The 14,883-nt window shown below is 39.9% G+C and overlaps 2 protein-coding genes across 3 annotated transcripts; both read right to left on the bottom strand.

Moving 5' to 3' along the window:
- Positions 1–7,484: 7,484 nt before the first annotated feature.
- LOC143878786 (uncharacterized) lies at positions 7,485–8,318 on the bottom strand. Its single transcript, XM_077381019.1, has one exon. The coding sequence runs from the start codon at positions 8,316–8,318 to the stop codon at positions 7,485–7,487; it is 834 nt and encodes a 277-aa protein (XP_077237134.1).
- Positions 8,319–8,416: 98 nt separating this feature from the next.
- On the bottom strand, positions 8,417–14,540 carry GIL1 (glucose-6-phosphate isomerase, putative (DUF641)). 2 transcript variants are annotated; one of them, XM_077382700.1, is made up of 5 exons: positions 14,216–14,540; positions 14,033–14,112; positions 12,105–12,239; positions 11,279–11,898; positions 8,417–9,396 (listed from the first exon to the last, which is right to left on the bottom strand). In XM_077382700.1, exons 2-5 carry the CDS (start codon positions 14,083–14,085, stop codon positions 8,636–8,638), a joined length of 1,569 nt encoding a protein of 522 aa, XP_077238815.1. In that variant the 5' UTR covers positions 14,086–14,112; positions 14,216–14,540; the 3' UTR covers positions 8,417–8,635. The 2 variants fall into 2 exon arrangements, with proteins under 2 accessions (XP_077238815.1, XP_077238814.1); XM_077382699.1 differs by having other exon boundaries at positions 14,033–14,540.
- Between the last annotated feature and the right edge of the window lie 343 nt (positions 14,541–14,883).

The raw sequence follows: 14,883 nt of genomic DNA, 5'->3' as shown, positions 1-14,883 counted from the left end.
TATTGGTGCTTGAATGATAGGAGCCGTGGTTAGCTCCTTCTTTAAATGCTCAAAAGACTCTACGCACTCATTGGAAAAATCAAAATTTTCATCCTTTGCAAGCAAGTTAGTCAGAGGCCTAGCTATTTTACTGAAGTCTTTTATGAATCTCCTATAAAAGCCAGCATGGCCCAAAAATGATCGGATGTCCTTCACATTTTTGGGTGATGGTAGATGGGAAATAAGGTCCACCTTGGCTTTATCTACCTTTAAACCCTCTTTTGAAACTACATGGCCTAAGACTATGCCCTCCTTCACCATAAAGTGACACTTTTCCCAATTAAGAACTAAGTTCTTTTCTCTACTTCTTTCCAATACCAGCTTTAAATGGTGAAGGCACTCATCATAGGTGGAGCCATGAATGGAAAAATCATCTATGAAGACTTCGAGAAATATCTCCACCATGTCCGAGAAGATACTCATCATACACCTTTGGAACGTGGCAGGTGCATTGCATAACCCAAAGGGCATGCGTCTGTAAGCAAAAGTTCCAAAAGGGCATGTAAAAGTAGTCTTTTCTTGGTCCTCAGGGGCTATAGGGATTTGATTATAACCAGAATATCCATCTAAGAAACAATAGTAATCATGTCCTGCTAGTCTCTCTAACATCTGATCAATAAAAGGCAAAGGGAAATGGTCTTTCCAAGTAACGGCATTAAGCTTTCGGTAGTCAATACAAACCCGCCACCCCGTTTGAATACGAGCAGGTATAAGTTCATTGGTGGCGGATTGTATAACGGTAACTCCCGACTTCTTAGGCACCACTTGGACTGGACTGACCCACTGACTATCTGAAATGGGATAAATAATCCCATTATCAAGACACTTTAAAATTTCTTTTTGAATGGCTTCCTTCATCACAGGATTAGCCCTTCTTTGGGATTCCCTTGAAGGTTTGGAACCCTCAATCAAATGTATATGATGTTGGCAAATTGAAGGGCTAATTCCTTTGATGTCAGCCACGGTCCAAGCTATGGCGTCCTTATTTTCCTTTAACAAATTAAGTAACTCATCCTCTTGACTAGAAGTTAAATCAGAAGAAATAATAACAGGAAGAGTTTCATTATTGCCTAAGAAAGCATACCTGAGATTTGAAGGCAAAGGCTTCAAATCTAGCTGTGGGGGCTCTTCTATGGATGGCTTGGGAAGGGATTTAGAAAGGGGTCCCATGGGCTCCATTATGTGTTGTAGGCTGAAAGCCTCAGAGAAGAAGTCGCCTCCCGGATCTCCCAACTGCTCTAAGCATTCTTGAAAATCTGCAGCAAAATCAATATCAAACTCAGTTTCTATCTCATCTGGGAATGAATGCAATAGATTAACTTCTTCATGCAAACTAGGATGCTTTCCTAATCTAAAAATATTGAAATCTACTGATGTGTTACCAAATGAGAGTTTCATGAGGCCATTTCTACAATTTATTAATGCATTACTAGTAGCAAGGAATGGCCTACCTAAAATGATTGGGATTTGATCTTTAACATGTGCAACAGGTTGGGTATCTAAAATTATGAAGTCCACAGGAAACAGAAATTCACCCACCTTAACTAAGACATCCTCCACCATCCCTTTAGGAGTTTTGACTGATCTATCTGCCAACTGAAGAGTGACAGTGGTTGGTTTGAGTTCTCCTAGTCCTAATTGCTGGTAGACAGTGAATGGCAAAAGATTTACACTTGCTCCCAAATCAAGTAGGGCATGGTCAATTCTTGTGTTGCCAATGGTGCAAGCTATTGTGGGACATCCCGGGTCCTTATACTTGGCCACCATTTGCTGAGATAAGATGGAACTAACATTGGCGGCCAAGAAAGCTTTCTTAGGTACGTTCGTTGTGCGCTTTTGAGTGCACAAGTCCTTAAGCACCTTGGCATAAGCAGGGACTTGGGAAATAGCATCTAATAATGGGATATTCACTTGCACTTGCTTAAAAACATCTAAAATCTTGTCTATGGCAGCAACCTTTTTATTATTTTGAAGCCTCTTAGGATAAGGAGCTTTAGGTATAAACTGTCTCTCTGGTTGTGGAGCTGGCTGCTCCTCTGCGACACTGTCAGGCTCCTCAAGTGATTCTGTAACAGGGGGCTGATCTCTAACTTCTACAGATGAATCTTTGGAGTCCTTAGATGGTTCGGATCTGACCATAACCTTTCCCTCCCTTTTCGATCTGACCTTCTCCTTCTGATACTCTCGGCCACTCCGTAAAGCATAGACGGCATTACACTGGTTGGAGGGCTCTTCCTGTGGGTTCTGTTGAATTACATTCAACTGACTCGGTTGACCTTGTTGGTTTGGATTGACATTCCTAGGGTTAGGAACGGGTTGAGAAGGCATTTTTCCTCTCTCCCTCTCATGTAAGGCATTAGCAAGTTGCGAGATTTGCTTCTCCATGTTGTGCTGACTAGTCATGAATGTACTCATGAGAAGTTCTACGCTCTTTTCTAAGGAATTGATCCTAGCCGAATCAGCTTGTTTTGGGAAACCTGGGGGGGTTTGGATCTGATTTGAAAAGTGATTTTGGATCTGATTTTGGAAGTGATTTGGGTTGGGTGGGGGGTTGGTAGGTGGCCTAATAAGATTTGGTGGCAGATTTGGCCTTGGTGGGCCATACTGGCCATGATTTTGGAAACTAGGTTGTGCGGCTTGGTAATTGGGTTGACTCCACGAGAAATTAGGATGATTCCTCCAACCCGGGTTGTAAGTGTTACTAAATGGATTATTTTGAAACATAGCACTTACGTTCTCAGTACCATTGCTGGGCTGAGAAAGGTTGGGGCACTCTTCCATAACATGGCTTGGATCCTGACACCAACTACACATAGGGACTGTTTGACTAACATGATTGACCTGTGAAGGTCCTTTAACCACTATGGCTTCTAGCCTTTTGATAAGAATATCTAGGTGAGCCTCTTTAGCTACAGTACCCTCAATGAAACCCTTACCAATGGCTCTTTCACTCTCTTGGGTTGATTCCCACTCACGAGTCTTTTCAGCCAATTCAATTAAAAAGTTCCAAGCATCGTTTTCATCCGTATATGATGTAAATCCTGTTGGGCACATAGATTCTAACAACTGCTTGGTTTGATAGTCAATACCCTCATAAATAATTTGGCATAAATGCCAAGTGTCAAGTCCGTGATGAGGGCACTCTTGGAGAAGATCCTTAAACCTCTCCATGAACTTGGAAAAAGACTCATGGGGTTTTTGCCTAAACTGAAGAATGTCATTCCTTAGTTTATTCGTTTTATGCATAGGAAAGAACTTTTTAAGAAAGGCAACAGTGAATTCTTCCCAAGTAGTGATAGAATTGGTGGGAAGACCATAGAGCCATTTCTTAGCTCCATCCTTGAGTGAAAAAGTGATAAATCTAAGCTTTACCGCATCATCTGAGAGTTGCTGCATTTTAATGAGGACACACACTTCCTCAAACTCCCTAAGAAATAGATAGGCATCCTCAGAAGGTAGCCCATGAAAATGAGGTAACATGGTGATGAATTGGGATTTGAGTTCAAAATTATTTCCCTGCACAACAGGCAAACGTATGCATGAAGGTTGTGCTGTCCTAGCTGGATAGAATCTATCCCTAAGGGTTCTAGGTGTTTCCTCATCTGCCATGTCTATAGGTATAGGTTGAATTTTTATTTCTGTTTCTGATCTAATTGTTCTTTCTAATCGGTTCACAGAATTTCGTACCCAACCAGTACTCATGCAAAAATCAAAATCACGAAGGCAAATAAAGAAGCAACTAAAAATATGCAATAATTAAATCTAATATAAACTAAAACAAATAATTACTAAAACTAAAACACTTCGAATAGTTAAGAATTTAATAAAAACTCTTCCCCGGCAGCGGCGCCAAAAACTTGTTTGCACAAAATTAAACCGCAAGCGTACGGGTCAATCGTAGCTACGGGTCGATCACAGGGAAGAGCTATTAAACCTCTTAACTTAGGCAAAGTGAACAATTATCCAAATATTACTACTAATTATCTACTGATTATCTAATCTAGATGATTAAATTAAAGCCAATTTACTAGTCTAACAATTTTCAAATTAATAGAAACAACTTCTTTAATCTAAGGGAACCCTATTCAAGCAATTTAACTACAAATTATTTTTAATAAAATAAATTAAAGAACTGATTTGATTGAGAATTTTAACCACTAATTTAGTCATTAATCTAACACAATAATTATTTAATTTAATAAAAAACTTAAAGAACTATTGGGGTGCAAAGTTGCAAAACTATTAGAATGTTGCCTAAAAAAAATAAAAAGTCTTAGGGTTAGAATCCACCATAGGTTAGATAAAATTTATTAGTTTGTATATATAGATTCGCTTTGATCACAATCTTGAATTAGATTGACTTGTATAGATGATCAATCCGATCAATGAAAAATCCAATCAATGGATGAGATTTCCCATTAGTAATTGATCAAGTACACAAACAATTTTCAATATCTATACAAGACTCTATAAATTCTCATCAACGATCACATATACAAGAGATAATCAATGGCATATATGATCTATAATTCGAATTTACAACCCCTTGTATATTAAAGTTATATTCACAAAATTGAATCTAGACCGTTAGATCACACAATCTAACAAATTTAATGTACCCTTTAGGCTTCATCTAACCCTAAGATTAACAATTTAGTTACTCATTGAGAAGGGGAAAGAAACATAGAAAATAAAGAGAGAAATTGCCATTAAACAAATAAACAAAAAAAAAAACTCTCTTATTCAATTTAAAATAGGTCACTAATATATCAAATTCCAAATAAAAGTAAATAACAAAACAAGAAAGACTTATTCTTTTTCTCCTCCTTCAACAGTTGGATCCTTGTTCTCGCCTTGGATTGCCTTGGATGATGTCCTCGACGGTTGGATCGAATGAGAAAAAGAGAAGAAAAATAGCTTGAAAAGAGAGCAAGAAAGAACAAAGAAAAAAAGTAGAAATTAAGAACAAGCAAAAGCATAGAGAGAAAGAGAGAGAGAGAGAGAATTGTGTGGTTGTTAGAAGGGAATGAGAAAGAATAAGTATATATGAGAGTGAGGTAAGGTTTTTCCAATTTAGTAAATGTCCAAAAATATTCCTTGCATGTGCTTTGGATAATTGAGTTACCATCTTCTCTCCTCCAATAGCATAACTCCATTCTTTCTATTTTAACATTCCTCTTCACCGTGCTTGTAGCAACTCTTTTTTTCTTTTTCTTTTTTAAAGGGAAGGTGGCTTGATGGAATCTTTCTACATATCTCTCTTTCATTGCATGTGTTGGAACATGGGTTGTTTCCAAATAATTTCTTCATGGGTGATGTTATTTGTTTTGGAAATGTGCGACCCACAAGGATTGCATGTGCTTGCAATACATGGAAACATTGCATGTGCTTGCAATACATGGAAACATTGCATGTGCTTGCAATACATAGAAACATTGCATGTGCTTGCAATACATAGGTTGTTTCCAAATAATTACTTCATGGGCTGATCCTAGCTCTTCATTTAGTGGGATATAATTTCTCAAAAGAATGCTCTTGGCCATTGATGCTATTTCCTTGGAATTTCATTGTTTTAGCTCAATTTTCCTTGAAAAATCTGAAATAACCCTGAAATATCAAAAACAAGGAAAACACATCAAATAGCACTGCTCTAAAAGTAAAAAGATAATTATTTTCTACCTACAATTCACACATAAATGTGCTCATCAGCCATCCATGGTATACGGCAATGGATCCTAAAAAAATATGCTCTGTATACCATGGATAACCAGAAATGAATGGGTTCGTGCCTGATTACGAATGAAGAAGGTCCAAAGAGCGCCTCCAATTCGTCCGAGCGCAAGCACTTGGTCTCTTATGCCATTTATTATTAGATCCAAAGAATTTTGGGTAAAATCATATGAAATGGGAACAATTCTCAGGAGTCGTCTACCTAAGCATGCAATTCCTGAGAAATAGAAATAATAAGCATACAAAAGATAAATGAAAGAAGTGTGTCACCTAAAATAGCTAGATTATGAGTGACATTCCTAATGAGTGTCTAAGTTCCGGTGTACAAACATATGCACGCTACAGATAAAAGTATAGGATCTGTACATGAAAGTAAGAAAACACAACAAAACACACAACATAATTCAACTCTAAGACAAATCCTAAAACTCTAATGCAGGACTTGACTCGGACCAAGATGGCCGTCCATCTCAGCTGCTCTACGTATCCCGGCCTCGGGAAGAATCGGAGTCAACGTAGTTCGATGACCTATTCTAACTACGATGCCTAACCATCTAGAACCGCTATCCTAGACTCGATCCACTTTCTCTCTTATTTTCCCTCTCTCTCTCTCTAATTAGATTAGAGAAAACCCCTAAATTTTTTTTTTTATAAATGAGGCTTTAAATGAGTATTTAAAGGCATTATTGGGGATTGATATTTGCACTATCAGTTGATGGGCGCACCATTAGGCGGAAAATTTGATAAGCGCACATTGAAATCGTGTCTTATTCGAAATCTGCTCTGCACCGTTCCAGGATAATTCACCCCCCTTTTCTGGTTTACACTACGGTCCTCTTTCGGCTCATTCGCTAGGCAAATGTGCTCAGATTTCGACGAAATTTTGTAGGGACCCTAAGCTAGCCTAGGGTGAAATTTGAGACCCTAGCTGATTGATTTGGTGGGGTTTTACATAAAATTTGAAGGTTAAGGGCACGGTCAAAATGGGGTGTCTACACTTTGGCTAAGTTAATATTTAAGCACATGGAAGGGACTTTAGAGGGGATATGGAATTTATGAAGGAGATCTTGGGTAAGGAGAATGTTTTCATGAATATTTCTGCCCTTTATGAAAGCTGATTGAGATGGGCTTACAAGAGAGGAGATGACATTTTTTAGTCTTCCAGCTAGGATTGAGGTAATGGTTTTGTATAGGAAATTACATAAAGAAATTGGTCTGAACTGCTGGGGGGTAATGGCATCGGGACTTTTGGGAACAAGAGCTATGGATGTAGCATTTACAGCACTTAAGAGCTTACCAGATTTAAAGAAGTTTTGCACTGCTTTCACAAAATCAGGGCCAAGGATGTACCAGAAGGATTTGAAGAAGGAGGCATTGAAACCGTCAGGGCCAGGGGCTTTGTCTCCATTGGCCTTCCATACATTATCACGAATTTCTTCCTCACTAACCGGTTTGCAGAGAGTGTTGGCTTCCTCTAGAGTTAGAATTTTCAGATGGTCGGGGATGTTGTTACCAGCCTGGTTCCCATTATTGAGGTTTTTTTCAAAATAAGAGACAAGAGTTGAGGAGATCTCTCTAGGATCAGTTAGAACATCACCATCAGTGGCATGCTTCAAAGCCATAATATGGTTTCTGTTCAGTCTGGATTTGAGAGAATTGTAGAAGAATTTTGTGTTGGAGTCTCCTAACTTGAGCCATTGGACTCTGTTCTTTTGTCAGTAGAAAGACTCCTCCATTGCGGCCAAATTAGGAAGTTTCTGGCTGAGAACTCCTTCCCTTTCAGCTAGCTCAGCATTTGTGAGGTCTGAATGTAACATCACTTGGAAGTCAGAGAGTTCTTTCCGCACCAGTGGGGTTTTTACGTCAATTCGACCAAACACATTTTCATTCCAGGCTCGAATATGGTTCTTCACAATATTCAATTTCTGGGTGAATTGATACATAGGATTGCCTATTATCTCCGTGGCCCAAGCCCTTTCAACAATTGGGTATAATGATGCGTCCTCTAGCCACATGTTGAAGAACTTCAAAGGTTTAGGCCCCTGAGGAGTGCGGGGGTTGAGAGCAATTGTGATAGGGCAGTGATCAAAGATGCCGGGGGGGGAAATTTGCATAGGATTGGGGTGCTCCTGAAGCCAGAGGTCATTCACCATTGCCCTGTCTAGTTTTGCTTGTTCCTTAGGTTCTCCTTTGGACCTATTGTTCCAGGTCCATGAATGTCCAATGGACTGGATGTCAGTTAAAGAACAATTGGAGATGCAGTCATTGAGGTCGGTCATATCAATAGGATTATAGTTCTGACTTCCGCATCTCTCATGAGAGGATTTAACAACATTGAAATCTCCTACAAGGATCGAAGGGAGCTGAGTTCTGGATTCGATCTCCTCAAGATTAGACCAGAGGGCACGACCCGAGATATAATAATTATGAGCATAAACACATGTGAGATTAAGTCTTTGGTTGGTTTGCAGAACCTGCACTTCAGCATGCACATGCTGACTGCTTTCTTCGTTGATGGTGATGTTCACTGAATTTGGGTTCCACAGCATCCAAATTCTGCCTTTAATTACAGAGGAATAGTTGCCATTTTGACAGAACGGATTTCCGTTTTACTAGCAGCCCTCTCAATGTAGTTTGAAAAAAAAAATATAGGAAAATACAAATTTAGGCATGATGCCAACATACACACCTACTCGAATTTATCACTGTTAAAAAATACCAACCCCAAGAAAGTAGTTACCCCACCATAACAAAAATACAAACAGAAAGATACTAACCATTTACCCCACGCCCTTCCCCCGCTTCAAAACACTTCAAACAAGAACCACAAACCAACTCCCGTGTCCTACTCCAGCCATTACCCAAATCACGTTCTGGGGACGAGGTAAACCCTAGCCTTGACCACCGAACCATTCCCGAGCTTAAACCCCGGCCCAACCGGAAACCCCACGACCTGCCCTGCCGGAACCCGGCCACCGGAAAACCTGACCACACTCTCCATATAATCCGGGTGAAAATCCGCCCCCCTACTCGCCTGAAAATGACTCGGCGAGGGATCAAGTGCGAAAGCAAGCAAATGCAAAAGCCACACTGCCTTCGCCAACCTTAGAAACTCGCCATAAAACTCACTCCTCGGATGATTTCCTGCCAAAACCATTCGTCTTTGTTCCAAATCCCCAAACAGAGACTCCTCCATTTTTTGATGTACAATGGCCAAGAATTTCTTGCCGGAAAACTTACCAAAATGGCAAGTGGGTAAGATTCCGAGCAGTTCAACGGGATCCATGGCCTTCATGTCGCGGAACTGAGAGAAACATTCTTGGCGGAATTTTTGTGGGTGGATGAGAGAGGAGAGGGTGCCTTCTATGTAGAAGGTTTCGTTCTCGAAGCCTTGGAAGATCTTGTGGTTGATGTAGGACTCGATGGCGTGCTTGGCGTGGTGGGATCCGACGGTCGGAGTTTCGTTGTATGGGGTGGATCCGATAGATCGGATGGCTGCGATGATGTCCCAGTTGGCGGAGCGCATTAGGGAGAGGAGGTGAGTGGAGAAGGTCTTGGAGGATTCTTTTACTTGGTTCATGCAGGATTCGAATAGATCTGGGGTTGGAACGGTTGCGATTGAGGGAGCTGCGAGGAGAGGAGAGATATGTGGATCAGATTTTTCGATTGAATGATTGAAAATATGCATTTTTTTTAAAGGGTGATGATAAATTCGCACCCCTGGTAGGATAATTCGCACCCATTGAAAGTAGGGAATGGAGCAAACTCTAACGTTTTTTAACGTCAATTCACGTTTTTTCAGGGGTGCGAATTATCCTACAGGGGCGTGTGAATTTATCAGTGCCCTTTTTAGAATGACAAAAATGCCACTTATTTATGTAGGGAAATTAGATGATTGGATTATGTATATTAGTTGAGTAATGAAAAGAAGAAATTCTAACTGGAGCAATAACCGAAGAGAAATGATATCAGCACAACCTTGTTTTAATAATTGCAGTAACTCAGCTTGTCTCTTATTATTTAAAGAGCGGTCAAAGATTAGTACAGTTCCCAAACCAAAAAACTCTCACAATCCAATTAGAGTAGAAAAGACAAGATGGGTTAGTGAAATTATTAAAGCATGGTTGTGCTTATATCATTTCCCTCAGGCCCTGTTTGGATTCCAAGAAATTTCTGGAAAAGTTTGGAAAGGAAAATATTTATAAAATTTCCTATTTTTTTCCCACGAAAGAGATAACCTGAACCATCCTATTCAATTTTGAGTTGAGAGACTTCAATTTATGATAATATATCCCTCCAACTTAACTACAGTAATATAATTTCAATAAAAAAAAATTTCAAGAAAACATTTTCCATAGGGAAAGTTTTTATTGCAATCCAAACAGGGCTTAGCTTAACTGGCGTATATTCAGTGATCGACAAACATTCCCCTAAAAAGGGCAATGATATTAGGACGACCAGGTTTTGTTTTTTGCGCGGTTCTAGATTATCTTTTCTCTTCTAAGTGGGCATGTGAGAGCTTGTTGGGAACTGTAAATCTGTAATAACCTTTTGAATAGTCTTTAATAAATACTAAAAGACCACATAGGTTAGCACAAATATCATGCACAACCCCATCTTGTCGGTAAATTTTTTAATTGGCGTGTGAGAAGTTTTTGGGAACTGAATAACCTCTTTTTTTTTAAGGTTAGATGGTACCTCAGAGTTGACACCAAAAGCCTCAACCATAGAGCGACAGGCCCAACCCCTCTAGCGTACTCTCTTCTAGAATACCTGGGGGTGGCCCTAAGAAGAAAGGGGGTGAATATATCATTTCCCTTACTAAAACCCCACTTAAAAAGTGGTCTAAACAGTCCTTTTACCCAACTGTGACAAATCAGGGAATAGGTTAATCATTTTGTTACCTTTGTCCTAAGATTTTGCATCCTTGAAAATGCTCGGTACAGTGAGTGTTGTGAGAGAACAAAGATGGAAAATACTAATAAAAAAAGTCACTTCACGAGGTTTGAAATTTCGGTTTCGGTACCGGTTTCGGTTCTTAAAATTTCAAATTTTCGGTCGAAATTTGGTACAAAACACGAAATGAATATTTTATTTAGTATTAAATTTCGGCCGAAATAAATGACCGTTTCGGTTTTGGTCAATTTCGGTTTCGGTGATTTCGGTCAAAATTTTAAACCATGCTTCACCGATCCAACCTCAAAGACAGGCAACTCATATTGCACTGCCATGTTTTGCTAATTGCACTAAGTCATCTTGTCTTTTATTTAACCAGCTGTCAAAGATTATTACAGTTCCCGAAAAGCTTTCAGAAGCCGATTAAAAATTAGAACAGACAAGCTGAGTTTGTGCAATTATTTAGCCCTTTTATAAAATGACAAATATCTCCCTATTTATTGGGAAACTCGCATATTAAGGAGGGTTTAGGGAAGCTCCCTGACGCGAGTGTGTCTTCCTAGTAGCTAGTGAGATAGAGAGTTAGAGACTACAGAGGGAAGAGAGTTCTGACCTTGACTGCAGCTAACTTTGTTACGGTGAGAGGAATGAAACCTCCCCTTTTTACCCCCACTCGCGTTCCTCAGCTTCTCCTTCAAGCTCTCAACCTCCACCTCTTTCGCCCTCACCTCCCTCTTCAACTCCGCCACCGCCGCCTCGTACGGTGCCACCACTTCCCTCAGCGGCGCCACCCCACCTCCACCACCACCACCACCATTTCTTCGAAACCTCTCTCTCAACCTTCCCATCCTCCTCAGCTCCGCCACCACCGCCACGTCAGCCACCCTCATCTTCTCCGGGTCCCACGGACAATGCGCCTCCTGTAAGCTAACGTACGCCCTCTTTAAAGCCGATACCGCCTCAAACACCTCCCCCATCATCCCCTCCATCTCCCTAACTCTCTCCCAAACCCCATCCTTCTTTTCTTCCTCCTCCCAAACCCTAAAACTCTCTTCTTCTTCTTCCTCTTCTTCTTCTTCCTCCTCCTCCTCTTCCTTTGGATTTTCCTCTAATTCTTGCCCTCGAGCGAGTGGATGAAGCAAGCAAGAGGCCGTGACTCGGTGAATCAGATCGGAGAAATTCGAGACCTTGTTCGCCATTTCCCGTTTCTTCTTCGCTTTGATCTCTTCGTTTCTGTCAAGAAATTAATTTAACCAGACATAAAAAAAAAAAGAAAAAAAAAGTGAACTAGGGACGGTGTAATGGGGGATGTGCGCAGGATAATAATAACGCCACGAGGGCTGAGATTAGTATAGTCTGAATTTTTTTCTATATATTGATATTAAAGTAAAGAGAAGGGTAGATGGAGGATTTAATGAAGTTGTGATTCAGAATCTCACCTGTCCTTCTGATCTGATCGTAAAGCAAATCTTGTCGGATTTTCGGCCGAAGTTTTCCTGTTAAACGGAACGGAGTACTGGGAGTGCATTCTTTCCGTTCCCGTTTTAATGCTCATTCGCTCCTCCTTTTTTCGCCTGAAAATACAAGAAATTTCTGTCAGCGGCAAAAACGGTGTATTTGACTGGAAAGAACTCTGTAAAGTTAATTCGTAAGAGCGGATAAATTGAAGGGCAATGATAAATTCACGCTAACCCTAGGATAATTCGCTCCACTGAAACGTTAATTGCCACTTAAAAAGTAAGGGTGTATAACCTAACCGAATAGACCGAAATTTGATAACCGAAACCGACCCGAAATTTCAAAAAATCGAACCGGAACCGAATCGATTAAAAATTCCGTTATAACCGAATAGTGAGGGAAAAAAGCAAAATTTCAGTTCGGATCGGAGGGCTAGGATCATCCTATCGAAATGATTTTTTGAGCACAACCTAATTAAGTTGTGATCAATCAAATGGATAGTTTTGATCATCCTATGGAGTGATCATATAACACTTCTTTTTTTTAAAATAATGGTTTTTTTTATAATTTCGGTTATTCGGGTTACCGAATTTTTTTCTTTGAGATAACCGAATCCGAACCCGAACAACCGAATTTCCAAAACAAATAATAAAAACCGAACCGACCAAACCAATTCGGTTCGGTTATAACCGAATAATGAAGTCCCCTACCAAAAAGTGTTAAATGATGTCACATACCTCCTTTAAAGGGGTACGAATTATCCTCCAGGGGTGCGAATTTATCAGCGCCCTAAATTGAAATATCTTAATTTATCGCGAGAAGATTTGACAGGGAGAAATATCTTAATTTCTCGAGAAGTTGGAATCTCTCGGGTACGGTTTAATTCAACCAAGGCGTGGACTAGCAGGTTTAAATAAATGGATTGTCAGTAGTTAATAGATATCCACACACCCTCGTTTCAATAAGAGCACTCCATTTCTTATTATGGAATATATATCCAAAACGGAACCACTTCCTGAAGATAAAGACATAAGTGGAGATGACCGTGGATTTGGTCATTTTCACAGCATTTTTTCTACTTTTGGGATTTGTGCGATCATCTTTGTTTTCTTGAGCAAGTGTTACGATAATGGATATCGTCTACTTTTACAGAACGGATTTCCGTTTTGCTAGCAATCCTCTTACTTTATTAACTTTCTTTGTTAATTAGTTTGCTTTTAAAAACACTTTTACAATTCCCAAGATCTCTCAACAACAAACAAAACAACAACCAACAGAACAAAGCAGTTAACAAAGTGACGATACTCATGAATCTGTGATGGGAACTGATATCCGCACTGCCATATTTTGATAATGGCATGGGGGGACTCTCCATTTAACACTTCTTAAAGATCCTGTCAACTCTATTACAATTCCCAAAAAGCTCCCTATAGACAAATCAAAAAGTGTAAAGTAATCAATTAGTGCCATTATCAAAAAACGGGTAGTTGAGTCCACTAGTTATATTGGCACTAACATGTTTAAATAATTGCACAAACTAACCTCATCTTTTCTTATTTAATTGGCTTCCGACAGTTTTTTCGGGAACTGTAATAAACTTTAACAGCCGTTTAAGTAATAAAAGACAATATAAGTAAGTGCAATTATAAAAAAAATAGCAGTGCTAATATCAGTAGCCTTAATTAATGACTATTATTTTATGACCAGTATACCGCTACCAGGCTACCAATTTGATAAAAATGATGAACATAAAACCCTATTTTGGTACAAATGGCGATATTAAAACTTAAAACCTAAAACCCCTGTTTAGGGTGGCCCACATAGATGAAACCCATTCCCCTCTTAAATAATCAAACCCCTCCTTAGCGGGAAAACGACATTAACGGAGCTTGTTTCCATACAAACTTACCTGGATCTATCCGGTATAAGCTTCTCCAGATGAATGCACATATAAGGTAACATTTCCAGGCAGACCTATTTGCAGGATCTCTGAAATTTCCAAAACAAAGATAGGTTTTTCTCAGTTACGATCCTCGAAATTTATAGCCTTCTGACGGACAGATGTACTAAAAATGCGAGAGATTTTTTTTACTTGTCGCTTTTGGATCTCGAGAAGTGCCTAACGTATCCAAATAGCCACGTTGCGAAAGGGGGGAAATTGCTGTAAATTTGTTGGTTTTCTCTTGTTTGGTTGCAGAGAGCGAGGATCAATCTCCATAAGTATTTGTTCGGTATGAGGGGCCGAAGAGTAAAGCCTATAGTTGTAGGGAGAAAAAGCCTCTCAAGTCGTAGGGTTAGGGTTTTCATTTTTTTTCTGGTTTTGGTCTTGTTGTGGCTTTATATGAGACTGGAAAGGGAAGAATCCAAGCAGAAGAATGAGGTTTGGAACTTGGATGGGGGCTTTTGGAGCGGGAATCGTTTTAACGTGAAGAGATGAGGTTGGGCTGAGGAGACAGGGGTGGGGTTGAGGATAAGATTGTAGGCACCCGCGGCGGAAAATATCGAGATTCTACCCAACATGCGCCGTGTTTGTCCATTTTGCTAGGGACCATCGTAGAAGGCATTTCGCTGCTGGTCCGTTGCACCTCGTGAATGGAGACAAAAGCTGTTTGTCTTCATTAACAAGGTGGCTGGTCTGATTGTGTGACAGAACCGCCGTGAAAAGCCTTTTACGATGGACGCTAGCAATTCCACCTTAAAAAACTCTTTACTAAAAAAAGTAGTTTACCAAACGCTTGAAAACTATTATTTGGAGCGCTT

The sequence above is a fragment of the Tasmannia lanceolata genome, unplaced genomic scaffold, assembly GCF_043159265.1.
Source record: "Tasmannia lanceolata isolate RefF3 unplaced genomic scaffold, GAP_Taslan_0.1 ptg000006l, whole genome shotgun sequence".
Classification (NCBI taxonomy): Eukaryota; Viridiplantae; Streptophyta; class Magnoliopsida; order Canellales; family Winteraceae; genus Tasmannia; species Tasmannia lanceolata.
Note: the sequence above shows the minus strand (reverse complement) of the source record. Positions and strands in the feature narration are given on the sequence as shown.

Excerpts from the sequence above, each read along its gene's own strand:
- GIL1 (XM_077382699.1), bottom strand. The coding sequence starts at position 14,085 with ATGTTACCTTATATGTGCATTCATCTGGAGAAGCTTATACCGGATAGA. Across the intron at positions 12,240-14,032 it reads CTTATACCGGATAGATCCAG|GCGAAAAAAGGAGGAGCGAA; the intron begins GTAAGTTTGTAT and ends TTGTATTTTCAG. Across the intron at positions 9,397-11,278 it reads CAAAGTTAGCTGCAGTCAAG|CTCCCTCAATCGCAACCGTT; the intron begins GTCAGAACTCTC and ends CTCTCCTCGCAG.
- LOC143878786 (XM_077381019.1), bottom strand. The coding sequence starts at position 8,318 with ATGCTGTGGAACCCAAATTCAGTGAACATCACCATCAACGAAGAAAGC.